At 44.8% G+C, this 22,413-nt stretch overlaps 1 protein-coding gene across 1 annotated transcript; it reads left to right on the top strand.

Moving 5' to 3' along the window:
* Window positions 1-475: 475 nt before the first annotated feature.
* Window positions 476-7,194, top strand: LOC121708892 (C2 calcium-dependent domain-containing protein 4C). Its single transcript, XM_042091837.1, has 3 exons — window positions 476-768; window positions 1,884-3,201; window positions 3,614-7,194. Exon 2 carries the CDS (start codon window positions 1,905-1,907, stop codon window positions 3,189-3,191), a length of 1,287 nt encoding a protein of 428 aa, XP_041947771.1. The 5' UTR covers window positions 476-768; window positions 1,884-1,904; the 3' UTR covers window positions 3,192-3,201; window positions 3,614-7,194.
* Window positions 7,195-22,413: the final 15,219 nt, after the last annotated feature.

Consider the following 22,413-nt stretch of genomic DNA (forward strand, 5'->3'; position numbering starts at 1 on the left):
TTGCTTTCTTCGTGTGTGAGCAATAGGCTACTGAAAATGAGATATATATTTACATATACAATTATGTCATTGCCGCTCCCCTCATAAACTTAAGCTTATTGTCTGCATACAGAGTCGCGTGTTTTATATTATTATTATTATTATTCAGACTTGACCAGACTTTTCGGCTTCTGAGCAAAGTCACTGCGTTGCAGCCTATTTCACGTTTCCACGGATACCAACTGTTAAATCTGAGTTAGTCTACAGTCATGCACAGAGCAGAGCGCATTCGTGATATCTGTTAAGCAGGAAAAAAGACAAGGCAAGTTGATAGTAGTCAAAATATTAATCATGCATTTAAAGACATGGGACTTGATAGAAGGGTCCTGTCAGCACACTGGAGTGTGCCAGCGAATGGCTATTGTCTTTACAGTTGGTAATGTCACTGTTTTTTCTTTGCAGTTAGATTTAAAAATAGTAGTTAAATAGTTCAACATACAAACTTTAATGTTTCCTTTTTCATAGTGGACGCAAAAAAAACAACCTAATTAATTGTGGGGATGCGCACGAGCCTCAGCAGTCTCTCATTGGCTGCCTTAAGTAAACACGGCGCGCGGGGGGCTAGGGATATAAACGCCAAGTAGGTTTTCTCCTCCGACCACCGTCGCGTTCCTGTCTAGGACTAAAGCAATAGAGGAGAGGTGGTGACACGGTGAAGAGACTACGCACAGAAATTCATGCGAAATCTGGTGGTTTTCTGTGTGGACCTAAAGCGATTTCTGCTCTACAGTAAGTTTAGCGTTGACAACTCAACAGGTGCACTCATTGGAAAAACAGTGCTTTACGAGAACTTTTGCAATGTATGGTTAACTAGTTTACATGAAACCAATGCAGAATGATCTATAGTCTTCAATTTTAGTACTGCATCATTTTTTATACTGTTTCGTACAATTTGTAATTGATGAAAGGTTAATTGTGAACTTTGGTTTTCTTTTGTTTTGTTTTCTGCTTTCTGCATAGGCTATTTTATAACGACCCTAAGAATGTATTTTTACATTCCTATTGTGGCTAGAAGTTCGGGCTTTTATAAAGAGGTTTTAGCTTCTCTGAGAGGTACAGGGATTATTTCCTGTGAATGACTGTGAATGTAATGAACTAGTGGTTAAACTGTTTATGTAACCTCCGGTCTCCGTCCACTCCCATGGCAAATACTGCGCCGAATGTGTTCTGAAAACAGTGGAAAACAGGAGGTTGGCGAGTGTGCTACCGAAATCAACCCTTTTTTCGCGAAATAAGTAAATGAAAACTTTACAGATTTGAAGATCAACAACCGCCTAATTCTTAATATTTTTCTCGTGTGTTTGGTTGATTTTGCCTCTGAAATCTTATGAGGAGACATTGGTTTGATGTATAATAAACGTGTCATCATTCCCACTAGTAGTAAAATGAAAACGCCCGAGGTATATGCAAATATGTTGGTGAAGCTGAACTTCCTTGTCCTATTAAATTTATCATGGTGAAATTGAAAATGTTAACTGCTCTAGTCTTCCTGCAGATAAAAATAGTCTGTAGTCTGCAAGGTGCATAGTAAAATCCATTTTAAAACTACCTATTCGATCCTATATTGATTAATTTCAGTTGCTCCTCCTTAGCACAGAAGAGAGTATCAAACCAATATTGAAAATATGATTAAAACCGTCCAACATGGTGCAGGTTGAATCCAATCTAAGGATAAATCAATTAGCTTTTAAAAGATTTTAAGAAACTCCACCCTTCTTTGTGTTGCTATAGCAGCTGATTATGTTTCCTGGGCAACTGTCAGGCTGACCCTAAGAGAACACAGAGGCCCTAATTAATTGATGTAATTAATCAATGAGCTGATCGATGTGTCTGGGCCCCCTCAGGTCTCCAAGGCACTGAATCCCATGTGGCTGCTGGAGAAGATACGTGGCTCGGTGGAGAGCCGGCAGTTGCAGTCAGCTGCTGAGCGGCAGGAGAAGCCGGCAACACCGTACAGCAATGTGCTGACGCCGGACAAGATCCCGGACTTCTTCATCCCACCCAAGCTGGTGTGCTGCCCACCCGAGGCCGAGACCCCTGAGCCGCAGCCGCGCAATCCCGGGCTGCGGCCCTCCATCTCGGAGCAGGTCATCTGCAGCAAGACGCCCAAGGGGAGCCCGCGGAGCCCGCGCCTCCTCAACCGGCTCGCTGGAGACACCAAGAACCTCCTGAAGGCAGCCAACCGCCACATCATTCAGGTGGAGAGCGCTGACGAGCTGGCGTCGACCGACAATGGTGACCTGACCACTAACGCGGACCCCCATTCCCAGACGGCCATGTCTCTGCCCTACGTGCCCAAGGCCCAGACCTCCTATGGCTTCACCACGCTGATGGAGAGCCCGCACACGCGGCGCAAGGAGTCACTCTTCCACAGCGACCCCACCAGCCCGCTCACGTCGCCCAACACGCAGCGGCGCTCCACGGGCCAGGGCGCCACGCACCTCAACCCCAGCGACTGCGGCGGGCCGGGCGGCCACGGCCACAACCCGTACCGCTACTTCAGCGGCGGCGAGAGCGACACTTGCTCGTCGGCCGACTCCTCGCCGTTCAACTCGCCGCTGCTCTCGCGCTCTGCCTCGCTCCTAAAGATGTTCACGCAGGACGCCACAGCCAAGGTGGTGCGTGCCAAGCGCGCTGTCGCCCGCCACAGCTCGCTCTCCACCGACGAGTGCAGCTCCGTGGAGACCAGCCCAAACGTTCCGAGACGCTTCCGCTGCCCGCCCTCGCCTGCCTTCGGCGCCCGCAGGGCCGGTGGCGGGACCTCCGAGCGGCTGACCCAGCACACGGTCAACCTTCACAAGGGCGGCGCGCTGCGGCTCTGCACGGACTACGACGTGGAGGCGGCTCGTCTGCGGGTGCGTTTACTGGCGGCCGAGGACCTGTACGACCAGCACGTGGACGCCAAGAGCATCAACTGCTGTGTGACACTCTACCTGCAACCGGGCAAGCTGCAGAAGCAGCGCAGCACCATCATCAAGAACAGCCGCAACCCAGTCTTCAACGAAGACTTCTTCTTCGATGCACTGCCTGTCAGCCAGGTCAAGAGCCTGGCCATCAAGATGAAGGTGGTCAACAAGGGCACCAGCCTCAAGAGGGACGTCCTGCTGGGCGAGCGCACCGTTCCACTCAGGGAGCTGCTGGCCGGGCTCTAAGGGTTTTAATGTGAGAATGCCACCACCACCAGGAAAGCCCAACAAAGAGAGAGGGTCAGAGAGAGAGAGAGAGAGAGAGAGAGAGAGAGAGAGAGGAGATAGAGAAAAGAGGACGACTAACTTGTGCCATGATGTGTGTAAGGTGTGGTGTCATGAACCTGTGTGTGTTTGTTCCTCTTTGTGTGAGTGTGTGTGTGAGTGTGTGTGTGTGTGTGTGTCTGTCTGTGTGTGTGTGTGTGTGTTGTGTGTGTGTGTATGTGTGTGTGTGTGTTGTGTGTGTGTGTGTGTGTGTGTTTGTGTGTGTGTGTGTGTGTGTGTGTGTGTGTGTGTAAGAAAGAGAGAGACACAGCATATTGAGGGCTGCTTTGATTTTATTTGATCTTTTAATGATGCTACGGCACTTTTCTGATAATCGCCTGCAGCCTTTTCATCTGAGCGCCGCAGCTGAACGGCCAGATCAGAGATCACAGCAGCAGCTTTTGTCTGATGTCCAGGGGGAGAGCTGCAGGCTGCACAAAACGTGAGCCATGTTTGTGGGCAACTATAGAACTGTTGATGGACATGGAGCCTATCTGGCTTTTCTGATAACTTTGGAAACGGAGAAAGAGGGAGGGCCTGCATCATCAGAGGACAAGAACTTGGAGAAAGAATGACCATACTTTTAACTCCTCCACTCTCCTTTCTCTTTCACACAGTCTCTCTCTCCCCCTCTCTCTTCCTTTCTCTCTCTCTCTCTCTCTCTCTCCTTATCTCTGATCCCCTCTCTCCCACATCTCTTTCTTCTTTCCACTCTGTAGCTCTTCCCCTCCCCTCTGCGCATGATTATTGCTTCTGTGTTCCCTACATCTCATTCAGGGAATCGCTGAATGCAGAAAAAGGCAGCTGTTTCCCTGAACGGACTGAAAACCGTGTTTTTGATGCAGTTTTTTGTGGGGATAGAAAAAGAGGACTTTGAAGCCCCACAGTCCCTCATGCAGATGCGTGCTTCACTGGTTTCAGCAGCTAACTCGAGAAACGAAAAAAATAAGCGGCACTTTAGTATCACTGTGTAGCCAGATTCTGCCGGCTCCAGCCCCTCTCCCCAACTCTCCTCCTCTCTTTGTAGCCTTCACATTGTCACATTCAGTTAAAAATGAGTATTTTGTCAATCTTTTTGTGTATTTATAGACAAAGAAATGTTATAATTGATTCTATTATACTATATCATATTATATTATATTGTATTATATTATATTATATTAGTCTGTAGCAAAAGTTTGTTAAATTTTGTATTCCTGTGTTTCTGTAAGCTGTATGAAACACGTAATGTATCGACGTAAGTCTAGGCACATTGACTGATGGACTAAATTGTTGTACTTAATTATATGCACGTGTGTGTGGGCATTAGAATGCATGTGTGTTTTTACACGTATGTGTGTGTGTGTGTGTGTGCGTGTGTGTGTGTTGTTTGTGTGTGTTTAATAGTATGTGTTGGTTCACAAGGCTCATGGTGATTCTGCTGTACGTTGCCGTCACGTGGTCTTCTCGTTTTCTAAACATCTTTGTGCTACATCACTGGGTTCTAATACCTTCTCTATTAGATCTCCAGCGATATTGGTTCAGCTGCACATTTCCTGGCCTCACCTCTCACAAAGTTTGGAAGGAATGTCAATGTCAAACAAATGAGAGTTCTGAAGCACATTAATTAAAAGCCCAATGATTTTGTTATATTTTCCTCATTAATTAGGCCTACCTCTGGCAGTAGGGCAGGTGATTATGTACATCTACATTATCTTAGCTGGTGTAAGTTATGGGCACAAACGTGGTAGTTAATTTTGACATTGTGAGTTGCTAGCAAAAGTCAAAGGGAAAACAAAGATGTTTCCATGTAGAACCAGGTTTCCCCCCTTTTTTTGTCAAGTAGCCAACTATGTTGTGATTGGTTCTTTGACGAAGCACAAATTCCTGGCATTTGTTACCACTAAAAATGACAGGTCTTCCTGTAGGCTATGATTCTAAGCTCATACCATTGCGATAAAATGCCGCCAAATGTGACCTTTGTACAGTGTTCCTGCTGTTATTCAGATGAATGATTGCTTTAATTATGGAATTCAAGATATTGTTACAGTGAAGAATTACAGTTAAGCTTAATGATTCACTGTGCCCTGATGACTTAAGCATTTTCATTCTGGAAAAAGGAAATTGCTTTAAGTGCACATTTAATACCTGAAGAAGTCACTCAATGGATATAAAAGAGGCTTCTTAAAATGGAGTCACATAGTTGCTCCCCTCCCACATCACTGTTAAATGCCTAAAGGGATTGGGAAGGTAGCTTTTGTATTAGTGCAGGCAACCCTCTGACTTTCAGTGATAAACATTCAACAGTGCCAGCAAGCAGAAGAGATCTTTTCTCCTAGAGACAAGTATGATGAGATACGTGTGTGTGTGTGTGTATGTGTTTGGGTGGAGGGCAGTGGGGTTTGTGGAGGTGGTAGTGTTAGGAGATGGTGATAATGGTGAATTATTTTGGCCCTGTGCCATTCGCTGCTCAGTCAGGGCTTGTGGGTGTTTCAGTGTGCAATCAATCCTTGCTCCCCCACTGACCCTGTGTGCACACACACTTCAGACTGGTCAGCAGCTTTCACTGCAGACAAGATTAGAAACACAATTAGAAATGCTCTCTCTCTCTCTCTCTCTCTCTCTCTCACACACACTCACTCACACACACACACACAGGAGTAGTGTGTGGTCAACCAGGGCTGTTGTTCATGGTTTCCTGGTGCATTGATTAAGGCTCATCCCGCTCCTATTTATAGCGCTTATTTAAAAGAGACAAAGTGCAGGTATTAAATGCCCCTGAGGTGGCCAGCGAGGAGAGAGAGCCGAGAGCCCCTCTGCCCCATCCCCTCCACCCTAAAAGCCCGCAATTAGCACCAGCCTGGGGAGAGGGGGGTTGCCTGGCAAGAGAGAGAGAGAGTTGCATTCAAAAATGAAAGATTGAATTGGCTTCCTCGTTGGATGTTACGGAAAAAGTCCTGTCTATGGTCTCGGCTGCGGTGTAGGTTGTGGGTGGGTTAGGGTTGAGTATGTTGTCTGGTACAGACTGAGGGCCAAGAGGAGCTCTGTGTTTGAAAGACAAATGGAAACGGCTTCTTCACTGAATGTGAGGGAAAAGACCATGTCTATTGTTTGGAGGTGGGGGTGTGGTGTGGTGTGGTGTGGTTGAGTATGTGGAAGGGGCAACTCCCTGTCTGTGATTTGGATAGGGAGAGAGGGGGTTGACTGGGGGAGATAAAAAGGTTAAATAGCCTGTGTTTGGGAAGGGAGAAAGGGGTCTGTGTAGGTGGAGAGTGGGCGAATGTCTCCATGGTTGGCTGATTGGAGTGCGTGGGAGTGCAAAGTGGTTGGGGTCTGGTGGGGGGGTGACGTTTAGTTGAGGAGAGGGAGACGAGGCTATAGATTAATCAGATTAATTTCAATATCCATACCGCCAATGAGAATGGTGTGTGTGTGTGTGTGTGTGTGTGTGAGAGAGAGAGAGAGAGAGTGCCAAATCTAGGCAGGTCATCAGAAATGAAGTGCCTATCCAATGTACTTGATGCAGTTCTCTTCCCCAGATCACCCACCAATAGAGATACCACGTGGTCCAGATCTCTCTTCAAATGTAAATAGGGTTATTTTGTTTTATTCATTTTTCCCCTCCTTTCCATTTATCAGTGGATTTTCTTTTTTGGTCTCAACAGTGCCTGTTTTTGGATTAGCAACGATGTGTTGTGTCAATGTGCCTGAAGTCTTGTGAAGGCTGAGTACTCCTTCTGATAGTCATTTTCACTCCAAACAGAAGAAATTGATTTTAGCTGGTGATGGTATTGTTTTTTTTAATCAGCCGTCGAAGAAGTGTTGTTTTCTGCTTTTCTTTTTTGGGAGGGTATTCATTAACTTTATAACCCATATCCCACTGAAACACGCTATTGACTTGTCTGTTTTTTGCATCCTCAATCAATAAAGTATGGTGTTAATGACAGATGGTCTTTCTCATTCTTGTGGTGGTTGAGGCGCCTCGATTGACTGAGGGTCACGTCCTTGCCATCGACGGTGATTATGTTATTTTACCTTCCCACTGCCTCGCTCGCTCTGCCCTTTGTGGGCCTCACCTTTTCAACCAGTGCTAAGTGCACTTATTACAGATAACACGGTGTGCTGTGTGCTTGCTAACCCTTCATCTCTCTCTCCTCTGGTGTCTTGCCATCCCCATCTCCTTCTTATCCTCTCCCTACCGCATCTCTCTTTCTTCTGCTTGTTCTATTGCTATCCCTCGATCCTCTCGTCTCTCTTCCCTCTTTTCCTTCACTACTCTTCAAACACACATTCTCTCTTTCCCCTTGTCAAGCTACCCACTTAAGCTTGTACAGTAGTTATCTGGAAATTAGAGACAGACATTATCCCAAAAGCTTGCTTTCTTCTTTCTTTCACCTTTTGCTATTTTGCTGCTCTCTTTCTTTCATTCTCTCATCCCCCAGTCTGTTCTTTTCTCCTTTTCTTTAATCACTGTGCATAGGTTTTCTCCTTTGCTTTTCTCTACTTCATAAGATAGTCTGCCAATTTAAGTTGGTAAATGACTCTCATTATGACATTAGAAACCAAAATGATCCTTAAGCATATTTCTCACACACTTGACTTCTTCTATTATGACATTTTCTGCCTTTGCTCTCAGTTATTGAAGCTTATTATGTCAGATGTCCTGTTATTTAGACAAGTAATTTTCAAGTCAAGTATTTGTACTAATTGCCCAATTTAAAAGCAACTAATGGCTAGCCAAAATGCTTTATATTGTTCACAGCATGTATATCTCTACCTCTTCTTTTCAGGTTCCCATTCTGCACTAAAGAACATTGGGAACAGGACTCTGAGCAACATAGAACTCTGAGTAACATAGAACCCTGGGAGAGCACCCTGTTCCCATTATGTCGTTTTTATAGGAGTGGTGTTACGTTCCCTGTGTGTTTGTGTGTGTGTGTGTGTGTGGATATACATTTTGAGAATATGAGATCTTGGGAACATAGGACAACCCCACTCTACCTTCTCTCATTCTCTGCACCTCCTCTCTCCTTGGCTGATGTGCCCTCTCCTCTCTTCTCTTCTCCTCTCCTCCTCTCCTCTCGTCTCATCTCCTGCTCTTCTCGTCTCTCTCATTTATTGACTGTGAACCGCTGCATTCTTCAGTTTGCTCTGACAATGACAACACCCCTTCACACATGACAAGAGACATCATCACATTGGTCTGAAAGGTTTAAAGGTGCATTGTTTTGCAAAAACAAATCCTTATAAGTGCATTATTACAATAGACATGTGTGTTGTCTGTATGCTGCTGAGACCTTGAATTTCCCCTGGGGATCAATAAAGTATCTATCTATCTATCTATCTATCTATCTAGACACTTTGCCAACATGCTTTGTATAACATCTCTAGTGTCAAGATACACTGCAATTTAAAAAAATCAAGGTTCTTAATATGGAAACATGTGAGAAAATAACATTCCTGATCCTGTTACTCTGTGTGTGTGTGTGTGTGTGTGTGTTTTAGTGCTGTGCATATGTGTATGTTTTCATGCCAGTGCAGTGTGGTGTGTTGCTTTGTCACTGTTTAGCTGGGAGGGACCACTGGCATTTACCAAGGTTTGCATTTAGCCCAGCTCTGCTGAAACGCTAGCCTCTGGTGACGAGGACAGAGCCCTCCTCATCCCTCTGTTTACTCAGGTACACTGTTGTGCTCTCTCTCTCTGTCTCTCTCTCTCTCTCACACACACACACACACACGAACACTGATGGAAAAAAATGTTTCCCCAGAAAAACCTGCCCTTCCGTTTCAGTAAAATGTAATAAAAAATAATAAAGAGGTATTGTGCCCCCTTGGCCCTACATGCCTCCCAACACACACACAGGATGAAGTGTCAGGGGCTTAGAGCTCATACCTCTACCCATCACTGACTGAAAGCCCCCCCCCCCCCCCCGACCCTTTAGGCCATCCCCAACATATCAATACCTCCACTGGCCAATGGGAAGCCATCAACACATTCCTGCGGTGAAATCCCCCGGTCAGTCAATGGGCTGTCACGAGATTGGTGTTTTATTCAGACTGTCCAGGGAGCCGGTCTCAAAGATTCCGGATGCTTATCAGAGAGCTAAATGACTTTCATACACACGCACACACACCCAACACGAGCTCACACACACACTCACACACACACTCTCTCTCTTTCTCTCACACACACACACACATACACACACACACTCATTGTATACACACACAGAAGATTTGACTGGCTTCGGTACTGTACACACTTATATTCACACACTTAACTTTCACCCACACATTCTCTCTCACACACTTACCAAGGACACACACTAAAGCACAGACACACACATAGACACTGACAAACAGACTCACACTCACACACACCTGTATAGTACCTATTACGCACATACTATACAGCGAAACCAACCCAAACCCTCTGTTTCCCCCTCTCTCATCCAGACAGAGACTCTCCTCCCATCTACTGCTCGGTGCTGTGCTGCTGAGCAACAGAAGGCAGCCTGCGCTTCAGCTCTGATATGATTTACAGCGATGTGCCATAACCTGATTGAACTCTCTCTCTCTCGCTCTCTCTCTCTCTCTCACACACACACACATGCACAAGCACGCTCACCTGCCTAAAGGACATAAACAAACATCTAACTCCATCAGTCTAGACTAGAGGAATAATTGAAGAATTAGCCTACACACACACACACACACACACACACAGAAAAAACTCCACCAGCCCAGAGGAATGCTGCCGATACATACTCTCTCTCTCTCGCTCTCTCCCCCCCATCTCTCTGTCACACTCACACACACATACACAAAACTGCCAATTTCCAAAGGAGTACTTTTGGGGCATTAGACTTAATGTCTAATGAAGAGCCATTCTCTGCCTGGACAGATGACAGACTAACACTCAATTTAGGCACCAGCGCTCAACTTCCGTTGTGTGTGTGTGTGTGCAAGTTGTCGGTTCAATTCCCGGCTTCCACCGTTGTGTCCTTGAGCAAGGCACTTAACCCCAAGTTGCTCCGGGGACAATGTGATCCCTTGTAATATAGCTGACATATGTAAGTCACTTTGGTCAAGAAGTGTCTGCTAAATGTAATGTAATTGTCACATATGTGGGAGGGGGGGTTTGGGGGCCCTCCCCCAGAAATGTTTTAATTTGTTTGATGTGATTTCCTGTATTCTGGTGCATTTTGGGGATGGCCAATACTAAATTCAATCAGATTCATAGCCTACATCCTGATTTGTTAATATTGAGGCAATGATTCCATGCAAAAGCTTGGGCTTCAGGGCCCCCTGACCCCATGGGCCCCTGGGCCTGGGCCCGGTAGGCCCGTGCATTAATCCATCCCTGTGTGTGGGTGTGTGTGTGTTTATGTGATCGATGTATAGATGTATGTATGGAGTACTCGTTGTAAATTGGTTCATACATTGGTTCGACCCTATAATAGCTCACTACTAACTGATCTAAACTTGTAAATCTCTAGGCAACGTGAAAAATGATGTATGCTAGGCTAAATCCTAGAACTAAAGTAGCTTCATAGAACTTGTACAGATGTGTCTTGAAGTGACAAATACAGAATACATTATGGTCTTGGTCTAGAAACGTATGTGCTTTGAGTTCCACAGCTGTAATATTAGCATTTATAACTCTGATGCACGAGACTCAATACAGCATAACGTTCAGCAGTCAGCTGTTCACAAGATTCATCATGAACTGAGCTGGAACAATTAGCCTAGAGAAACACAATGAGAGAATTGATATCTATGCCCTTTGGTGCCAATATTCAACACCATTTAGCACTAAGACCAGGGCTTAATTTGAGCCGGAACACGCCGGAACATGTTCCGGCACCTCCGACATTGGATCCGGAACCTTTTTTATTGGATCCGTCAATTAAGTCAATATAAAAAATAAATCGCCTAAACGAAAAATAAATAATTTACTTTTTGTAGTGTTCAATGTTGATATCTTTCTTATTAGTCTTTAGAAATAGGGGAAAGACCAAACAGGATACAACAAGCTAATCGAGGATTTGAAAGTGCTTTATCCACAATATTGGTCACAGGAGGGTGACGCGCTGTTTGGGGAGAGAGAAGTTGAGACGCTCTGCCAGCAGTTTTGCATCGATAGCCCGCGGAATGTCATCAGGGCTCACCATCTCCTCCCCATTTGCCTTGTCGGCCCGCCGCTTGCCCGGTTCAACCCCTTTCCTTACGTGAGGTCATGGATTTCTAAAGGACATAGGTGTAGAAAAAGAAGCAGGGTAATGGAGGCCGGGGGTCTGGATGCTGCTATGGGCCATTTTGGACAAGTAGGCCTAGGCTACGGTAGGAAGAAATCGCGCTTCCACGCTGTATCTAGTTGATCATTGATCACTGGGTGTGGGTGGTCATCATTGCAATATATAGCATACTTTAGTGCCGAGGCTATTAGCCCCGTTGGACTGTTTTGTTGGTTCCCCTGTATCTCCTGTTTTCCCGGTCTGTGTGCGCGCGTGAGTGTTTGTGTCTCACGCTACCTCTCTGTGTCATATTATGTGTCTAGTTGATTATTGATTACTGGGTGGTCATCATTGCAATATATAGCATACTATAGCCTATATGTTTTTTTTTTTTTACATGTTACACCCATGCAGTGCAGTGTGTTGCAAGTTCTGAAGTTAATAAACATTGCCCTGGTGTACACACCGCGTTGTTTAGTTTTTTTTAGTCAGAGCTATGTACGCAGGTATGTTTGTTGTTGAGTTTTGCCGGATCCACCCCCCCTTTGCGCTCCGGCACCTCCCACTTTACAAATTAACAAATTAAGCACTGACTAAGACGGTACCCAGTTTGTCAAAAACCGACAAAAGGGGTCATGATCCTACCCAATCATCAACGTTACAAAGTGCAATATCAAGCGTTCATGCTTTGGCAGTCAGAGACTTCATTCTCATCATAAGTGAGTGTGGCACAAGAATGAGTTTGAAGCTGTTATTTAAAAGTAAACAAACTACATTGTGTTGCTTTAATTGACTCCCATCATCTTATGTACCTTGCTATACTACTGCTTCATGTCTTTGTTTCCATTCTTTTTTCACACCAGGTATCTATGCGCTGCACATGTTTAAGTGGTCTCCATGGTACTTCCATGAAATTCATACTTTGGATATACTCGTATGAACAGCTACAAAAGCAACATCTGGTTTGTTGGTTGACATGTTGGGGTCACATTCTAGTACACTATATAATATAGAACTTGATTTTGCATTATATGTTGTACAGAGCTCTAATTTAATTTTCCTTTCTTTTTCAGAAAAAAGTTTGTAAATTGGCTTTAATATTATCTAATGTAATTCAAATGAAGCTATGTACTGAGCTAACGTTACATAGAGCCTGTTTTGCTGTATAAAATGTCCTTATTTTCTAAAATTAGGCTATTCATTATACTTTTTTGTATTATCTTAATTAGATTTGATTATGGTTACGGTCCCAAAAACCAATACACCCACTCATAGTGCTTCAGGTTAGGTACTGTATGACAACAGTTAAAAATCCATTTCCAGACCACACTTCAAAGAGTATGGATACTGTACCTGTGTGTGTGTGTGTGTTTCCATGTGCACGTGCCTACACATCTCCCCCGCTCTGACACAGGCTGAAAAGCATGGGATTGGTTGGGGAGCCATTGCCATGGCAATCACTAGGAAGACACACCATTGGTAATCATGTCCCCTATAAAATCTGCAGGTATTTTCTGCAGTGTGCCTGAAGGGTTCTGTGAAATCAATTGTGCTCCCCACATCCGCTGGCTCACATTGTGTGGCGTAAAAGACAGATTTTAGAACTCAGACCCCCATGGGCTCAGATGATTGTCTCGGCAAAGTTTCAATGTTGCATAACAATGGAGGCAATCTCGCTCAAGTCATTTCATTGCCCAGATTGTAGAGGCAAAGATTATTGTAGACATGGATGATATTTTTGGTTGATGCGATATGTACTATGCCAGGAGAGGTCTCCTCACTTCCAAACCACACAAACACACACACACACACACACACAACACATACACACACACACAGTCTTTTACAGACTCACAAACATACACATACACACACACACTCTCACTCTCTCACACACTCACACACTCTTTTACACACTCACAAACACACAGACCTCCCTTCCTCCTCCACCGCCCCTCTGTGATCATCCCTTTTTAAAATGAGGGGAGAAGATGAGAAAGTGAACCCACAGTGTGGCAATTACTCTTCAGCTCGCTGCTCAGCACTGCTGCCTCTGCGTTCTGCTCACCTTGCTATCCGAGCAAAATATCAACCCCTCCACTATCATTCCAGGAAGGCAATTTTTCTTTCATTTTTTGGATTCTCTGTGATTCATTTTTAAATTCAGTCCCATTGCAAGATTGTCTAGACCTCTAGAGTCATTTTCAGACAAATTTCTAAATATGGCTCTTCGTTGTGGATTATCGGGAATGTGTCTCCAAACTCTGTCCCCATAAACTACCTGAACATAGACGTTTGCTCAGACCCTGACGGTAAGAAGCCCAAACGATCTCTGCTTGTATCAAAGATAAGGCTGACCTCTGCCATGCCCAGGCACTTTGTTGATGCTGATGGGAGGAGGATGTTGTTTCCTGGAAAAACGTGTAATTTTCTTTGAGGGAACACTGGGCCTAAAGGGTTCTGTCCACCAAACTGGGGACAGTTGTCATTTGCATATAGTGCAGAGCTTTGTCAAACGGATGTTCGATCCTTAGACATGATGCTTACATGCGGACATCATGTGCGTAGGTGTCGTTTGAACATAAACAGAATCTCTGTGTGGTTGAGTGAGGGATGGGGGCTTGCAGAGAGTGGGATATGACATAGGGCCCAAGTTTGCAAGAGGCGGGATATGTACCCAATCTGTGCCGCCTGCCCGATCCGTTCCACGCATGCACAGATGATAATCCTTTACAACGATTTATGACACTGCCCGATCTGTTAGGCGGGAATTTCATTCATTCACCGAGTCATCTCTGGTTGTCTTCCTTCCAAATAAACAAGATATTTAAGACAATGATGTTGTCGTGTATGGTTATTTTAACAGAAAAAGGAAGTGATTGAATGGTATGAGTGATCATAGATCATAGGCCTTTCAGCCTTTTATTGCAGTGCAGTTTTGGCGAGAAAAACAGCTGTGAGAATAAGCTACTTATTGGCTCTTGTTCAGTTTACTCTTGTAGCCTACAAATAACAACAAACAAATGTTGTGGATTGGATCGTTAGTCAGCACATTGACGAAGTCGATGTGAACAGCATAACTCGACGCAAAGACATTCCCGTTCAACTTCTTCCTAACAACATTGTTGTTGCTCCACGATTCATACCTATGGTTCCGTTAAGTGATTTAACACGTGTGGTACAGATGATAGGCATAGAGATCGATGCTTTCTTTCAGAGCACTTCCTTGAATGCGCAGGACGGATCAGGCAGGCAGCAGAGATTGGATACCCACGGTGAACTCAGCGTGCTCATCTTGAATGTTGTTGTAACAATACAGCATGTATTCCGTTGCATCCACAACATCCGCAGCATAGATAAAAGATTGGAGTGTGACATAGAAGCAATTTGAAGAGATTACATAAATGAATGTAGTCGTGATCGAATTCGTTACTGGAGAAAGTGTCCTATGTGTCCAAAAGGGTCCCAACATGGCACAGGCCATGAATAAACCCATGAAGGCTCAGTTTTGCACACGATCGACCCTGTCCGTTGTCGTGGTGGTAACGGGTCTCTTGTCTCCACGCTGTATCATGAGAAGGGTACTGGCCATGGGCCTGCGGAACTGGCAACCTCTGGATCACCTGCATGAGCAAGTTGAGGTCGAGGAGCCGTTCGTTGAGCCGAGCGCTCTCCCTTGCCCAGTCCTCTTGGGCGTTGAGCCGAGCGCTCTCCCTTGCCCAGTCCTCTTGGGCGTTGAGCCGAGCATGGTCTTCACGCTCCTGGTTCTCCAAGGCCCTCCGCCGATCCCGGTCATCCATCTCGCGATCAAGGTCCGTCAGCAGGTCCTTCATCTCCACCACTGCCCCGGTGCGTGCCTTTCTCGCGGTGAGTGACAGGTTGACACTTGAGAAAGAACACGAATGTCATTAGATTCAACAGAATTAAAAGCCAGCTGATAGTTATATTTTGTGCGAAGTTCAGAATGCCAACACAAACAATAGATTACCAGTACCCAAGACCGACTGACTCATTGCCGCATACTGCCTTCAGCATCGCTGTCCAGCATAGGAGAACTCGCGGAGGTAGACACTGTCTCGGATGTGGACAGAGATGGTTCCTCGGACTCCAGGCACTCAGTATGGGATGTGCCTGACACCTTATGTCTGAAAGCAGTTTGTCACTGCCAATGCACCTGGTCCCGGTAGGTCTCGTCCATTCTCTTGTTAACCTCTAAGGTGGCCGTTGGTCATCACAGAACATAATTATACCATCTCTTCTTCTGGGGCTGTGGAGACCTGGAGGGGGACTACTGTAGGAACCACAAAGAGAAAATAACAGAAGGAAAAAAAAATTTATCTGACTCAACCACCAAGTGACTAACATCACTATGGCAACCCTGGAGACTTGGTGACGGAGGGCTGAGCAAGTGGTCACTCAGGCATGGAGGGGGCATTCTATTCTGTTGCCCGGGAGACCCATCATGGCTTGCTGTGGACAGTCAAGTTTTTCAATAGTCTTTGGAGAACTTTTCAGAGGATTATGTCCGAAGAAATTAGCAAACGTTCCAAGAAACTTGGGCAGCATGGCAGTTGGTTAGAGTTATTTAAAAAAAAAAAAAAAAAAAAAAACATTTTGTGCACAGATTTACAGTATAAAAAGTGAAGAAATGTTAACTCCACTTTGAGAGCAAATCCAAAGATCTGACCAAACATCTGACAGAAAAGCTTACTGCCAGCTGGGCTTACATCCAAAGCTGCTTTGTGTCAGGAATGGAGCTGTTCTCTGACTGAACCCGGACAGTACGATCCGACCAGAAATGGACCCAGCAAACTCTGACTTCCCTCCAGGAGGAGACGGTACTGTCAGGGTTGTGCAGGAGGACCCAAGTGCAAGACTCCAAGAGGCAGAATTACAGACAAAACACGATTTATTTTAACACAAACTTAACAATTAGACTTACAACAAACAGGACTTGGGCTAGACAAGGAGAAACAGAGAGACGATCCGACAAGGAACAGAGAAACAGGAGGGTAGAAATACACAGAGCAATTAACAGAGAGACAGAGGACTGGACAAAACCAACGAGACAATAACAGGGAACAGGTGAGGAGGCAGAAATGGAGGGAAAACAAACAAGACAGGAAGCACAGACCAAATAAGGAGATGGGGCGGAGACAAAGACAGATGACAGGCAGGAAACACAAAGCATATGGGGAACAGGCAAAAACAAACACAGGACAATACACAAAATGGCCACCAGGGTGGCACAAACTTAACAGTCCGGGACAGATCCTGACAATAACTCCTAAGAACCACTTTATTAATTAAGTGTATGCTGAACAGATATGTCTTTAAGACCCCTCTTGAAATACCCAAAACTATCACAGGAACGGAGAGCATTGGGCAACTCATTCCATTAATGAGGAACCACTGAGGAAAAGAGGTTCTCAGACAACATAAAGGGCCCTATTTTGGCGATCAGAAACACTTGGTCACTGGCGGGAAGCTTAAAGATGTTTTTGGCCATTTTTGGGCCAGCCCACATTCATTTAGATTTTGTTGGGCACATTGTTAAAAATGGGGTTGTACTAATTCTCTTAATTAACCAGAGGTGTGTTTTGGGCGTGACATGCAATAAACCAATCAAACCCACTGAGGAAAAGAGGTTCTCATCTCCCATACCCTTTAAAAGCCAGGTGCGCTTAAACAATGGCGAATTGCTATTAAAATGGCGCAGTTACCTGGACGACAAGAGCAGTAGAAGAAACCGACATGCTTGTGCGTGAGGTGAAGGCCCGCGAGCACGTACAGGGAAGCGAGAACAAACCAAAACCCATGACGTGAAGCGTGGCGTGGGAGGAGGTCGCGGGAGCATGTCTTCATTTTATGGCATCACCAGAACAGCTGCATAATGCCGTAAATGGTACAATGGAGACAGGGAAAGCAAAAGCTTGCCCTGAACCGAAAACAGCTTTTGGAGACGGGAGGGGGACTGGGCAATAGTGAGGATCTGAAAGCACTGAGGGATTTGGAGGGTTAGAAGTCTGTGTCCAACATCAATGTCAGTCAATGCTTATAATACATACAGGCTTACTATACATACAGACTTCTTGTGAAAATGGTTTTGTTTAATCATCTTATTGTATCTCTATACGTTAATACCTGAAACAAAGCCATACAATAAATAAACCAAAATCTCCTGCAGCTATGCTGGCTGAAGATTCTCCTGAGCCCGGAACCAGTGGAGTGGAGCAGGGTGCAGTTGTGGAGGGAGAAGTGCAACTGACAACATCGAGGTCCAGGGGAGCAATGCGCCAACCCAGATCATGCCGTGGCAGTATCGACCAGGAAGATCAATCTTTTTTGGATCTCCAGCTGGCAGGTCATCAGCAGATATGCTGGAGAGGAAGCTGGTCGGAATCCTACAGTGTTCGGAACCTCAACACCCGCCAGATGGAGATGCTGCTGCAGCCTCTCTGGGGAGGCTTGAGGAGGCAGTTGAGCGCGTTGCTCCTGCTCCCTCCACCTGATCTCCTCCATTCACCAGGAGCACGCTACTCCTTGCTCCTCCTGGACCCTTCCATACCCCCCCGCTCCAACAAAATGCTCCCCGCCTGCGAACCCGTGGAGGTCTAAGAGGGAGGACATGAACTCATTTGTTTTTTTTCCCGCCATAGTTTTTCTATGGTCGTTGCACTATATTTTCAAATTATTAACAATCATATTGTGAATCTAGGATCATATATGCATGGTACTATTTTTTTAAAAATGTCTTAATAATCAATGAAATGTTTGCTCACCAGGCTACAGACGTGTCAGCTCTTCTGCCAACTGATCCCTCCTCTCTTGTGCTGCTGCTGGTGCATTTGAGTTTATTGGCATCGGCACATGCAATTCAGCATCATGTCTTCTAAAGTCCTGTAATGTTTCCTCATCTATGTCTACGAGACATCCATGGCACATGGCAATGTTATGCAATACACAACATGCCAAAAAGAATGCTGCAACTTTCTGAGGACTGTACTGTAATGTGCCACCTGACTTATCCAAACATCTGAAGCGCATTTTCTGAGGTTTGTACTGTAATGTGCCACCTGACTCATCCAAACATCTGAAGCGCATTTTCAGCAACCAAAATGTTCTTTCAATGATGGCACATGCTTTTGCGTGTTTTCGATTAAACAACAATTCACGCACTGTTGTTGGCATGAGGTAAGGTGTAATCAGCCATGTCGATTTAAATACCTACACGTCTTGCTAATATTGGTGAAGTGCCTACTCAATTTTATGTCATTACCAATTTGCAAATGATGGTGAATAACTACTCATTGTGAGATGTATTTTTTAATATCTTTTTTATAATTATGTTTCCCATTGTAATCATTTGTAATGTTTTGCATGGATGTGCACTGGTGCACGTTCCTGTATATGAGAGAAGCAGGGTGTATACGCGTTGTGCACTTGCCCATATCACTGTTGATAATGCGCTCTTAAAAGAACATCATAAACAACTCACCATGGATTTTTGACCAGCTTTCTCTTGGTCAGTGGCGTAATGATTTTTTAGAAGGTGTTAGATAGTGATTTTTGGATCATGCGCCAGACCACACCTTCTGCCACACCCCTGGGCACAAGGTTTAATAAAAGTGGAGTGCATGGCGCAAAATCCGCCAATGACTGGGCATAAGATAAGAATAAGCTTTGCGCCACGTTTTGCGCCACCTTGCGCCGGGTGCACAATAGAGCCCAAAGACGTGTATGAGGCTGTGAGCAGTGGAAATAAGAAGCTTTAGTCTGACATTGCATCTTTGTCCCATAGAATTACATTGTACGGCCATCTGACTTTAGGTTACAAAATGGCACCTATTGTTATGTTTGCCAAACTTGTCTATACTGCTCTGGGTCAGACTGACTGCTGTTGGTCAGACCGAGTTACATCATCAAATGGAACTTTCAGTTGGTAATATTCTATTTGTAATAATACTCCTCAAAGGGTTCAACAGCCCAATCCCGCCCTGTTCTGGCTCTGACTCAGAGCTGCTATTTAAAGGTGAAAGGCAGCCAGCAGCTTTTGGGCTTATGGTTGCCCAGGCAAAGCGTGTTGTCAAATGTTTCTAGGAGCCAGAGAACAAAGCATTTCCTGGTTGTTCCTCAGCGTGAGACACAAGCACATGTGCCCTGACCCCGTCACACAGAGATGCTTCCCTTGTGTGTTTGCTAAATATAAACTCCACCACCTGTGCCCAGAACAGAGGCAGACAAATGATCATTCTCCTGTCTCTCCAAACCAACAAGGCCATGCCCCCCCCCCAACCCCATCTCTCTTTTTCTTTATTTATTCCAAATTACATCAGCTGTGCAGGAAGAGACTACTGTATTATGGAGGCTTGCCATGATTGGGGTGCTACTACTTCGCTTCCCTTCTGTGATGCACGGCTCTGCTCGTCTCTCTCTCTTCTCCCAGCCCGACCTTTGAGAACGCAGATGAAAGAGCTGGACTGGGAGTTTGTGTGATTGCGTGCGTCGCGTCCAATAAAAGGCCAGAGCGCTTGGGTACACAAATCGAGTAATCAACATCAACAGTATTTTTACCAGCTCAATGAGGAGGGAAGGGAACTGCTGTTTTGCAGAGAATGATAATAAGCCGGCTGTAGGACGGAGACATGAAAGGGTCGGGGGTTTTGTAGAGCCCCATAACATTTGCATATGGTTTTCTTTTTTATGATGGGGGGAGGGGGTGAGAGTGAAGGGTAGTGGGTAGGAAGGGAGCTCTGATTTCATTGATTCTGTTTTTGTCCACTCCATTGAGGGCCACCTTGCATCAGGATATCTAATCAGCCCGGTCTCCAGTCATGTGCATGACGTACCGTCGACAGGGAACAAGTCATACATGTCAAAGGTGTTATTAGGAGCCACAGAAAGAAATATATGTATATATGTTGTTGTACCCTGGTCTCCTCACACAATTCAGTCAACAATATCTAATATCGGCAGTTGTTTCTCATGTGTTACTGCTACCATGGTAACATGCAAAACCAGCCACACGCTCAGACTATTACATTTCAGTTTGGGTGTGTTGTACCACAAAACTGGAATGCTTTGGAAACATATCTGTATAGTGCACTCATTTATTATCCTTATTCTGCCAAAGGCCCTTAGAGGCAGCCATTAAGACCTTTTAGAAATGCAAAGATATCTATCAAGGTAAATAGCAAAACTAAATAGAAAGGCTTCATTGAAGGATCTGTGTAGCTTCTTAGAGAAGTTATCTGAGTCAGTGCTGTGGTTCTAGGTTTTTTATGGGCTTATGAAACCCTTAAAGCTTTCATAATATGACATGTTCATTGTTCTACATTAAGATCAAGTCAAAGAACTCACTGTGGAGAGCACCATATCACAAAATATCTTATTTTATACAAATGATCTTCAGTCCAAGACATTCCTGACGTGGTGTTTCTGACCAGCATTTCATACTGATGCAGAAACAATCTAATTGCTCTTTCCAAACAATTGACAATTCCTTCCCTGTCGTGTGTGTATATTGATGGGGGCAGATTGCCTCTCTGCTCAATGAGATGTCTGATTTGCTGGACTCGTGATGTTTCCGCTGTGGAGAGCTTGACCCTTTAAAATGTCACAACTGACAGCTGGACTCCTCGCCTTTGGCCCCCATCTCCCCCAACAGGGCTAATGTTGAGACAGGGAGGAGCAGTGTGGATACAAAGAGTGTTCAAGATGCATGCTACTATCAATCTCCCCATGGAATAGCTTTCAAGCTGTGATCAGCCTATAGGAAATTGTATCCGATGCCTACACACACACACACACACACACGCACGCACGCACGCGCGCACGCACACACACACACACACACACACACACAGAGAAAAGTGCTGGGCTTTCTAAATATATACAGCTGTTTTAACCCTGCAGTCTCAGACTGTAACTGTATATCTGAATTGAGAAAGAGATCGGTTGGCATTATCAGAAACCTTGACAACGGTGCCGTGTGTTTAAATAATAAATATCGAGGACCTACACCTACACCTGACTTCTCACATTCAATTCCCCAACATACTGCATTTCACATTCTAGTAAATTAATTCAGTGTTTGTATGCTCTTTGACACCCTGTGAATTCTTTTGGGGAATAGTTGGGCTAGCTGGCCATGCATTATAGATGCAGTTACGGATGCAGCTATTTTTGCAAAAGTCTATCTCCTCATTCCTCTAATCAACAGCATGAAGCAATGGTCATTCTGGCTGGGTCAGCTGAATGGAAAGCAGTGTAAGTCTGCAATCAGGCTTGTGATCTTAGTTCATCAAGTAAAATTAAAACAAATAATTACCTTACCTAATAACATTTTATATCAGACTGTTCAGGAACATGATATTGAGGCTATTATTTGATAAGAAATGACTCACTAATCACCTGCTATATGAAAGGTCTGTTTAGTTGTTTAGCAATTGTAGTTAGGAAAATTCATTACACAAGCACACTAACTTGTTTGTATTGAGTGATGACTACTTTATAGTATTTAAGGAGGCTTTACGCCTAGTGTCCTTAACATAACATTTTCCTTCACCTGAAGTTGGTTCCAATTTTAGCCCCATAATATTCTATGATAAAAACAAAATTTTAATAATTTTCTTCAGAATGTGTGCTTGTTGCACACTTTGTATACAAGATTAAAACTAATCTCATTAAGCCTATTAAAATAAATACAAAAAAACACCCTTCATTTAAACCTGTGCTGCATGAACGCATTATGCTTTGTACACTGTCAAATACCCAGGACCATGCCTTAGATGACCAGCGGCAAATACCCAGGACCATGCCTTAGATGACCAGGGCCGTTTCAAGGAATTTGGGGGCCCCAAGCAAAATGGACATGGAGGCCCCCACCCACCCACCGCACGCAAAGCCTACAGGAACCACAGCATAGC

Source organism: Alosa sapidissima, chromosome 1, assembly GCF_018492685.1.
Source record: "Alosa sapidissima isolate fAloSap1 chromosome 1, fAloSap1.pri, whole genome shotgun sequence".
In the NCBI taxonomy this organism is placed as follows: domain Eukaryota; kingdom Metazoa; phylum Chordata; class Actinopteri; order Clupeiformes; family Clupeidae; genus Alosa; species Alosa sapidissima.

Coding starts and splice junctions, on each gene's coding strand:
- LOC121708892 (XM_042091837.1), top strand. CDS start 1,905: ATGTGGCTGCTGGAGAAGATACGTGGCTCGGTGGAGAGCCGGCAGTTG.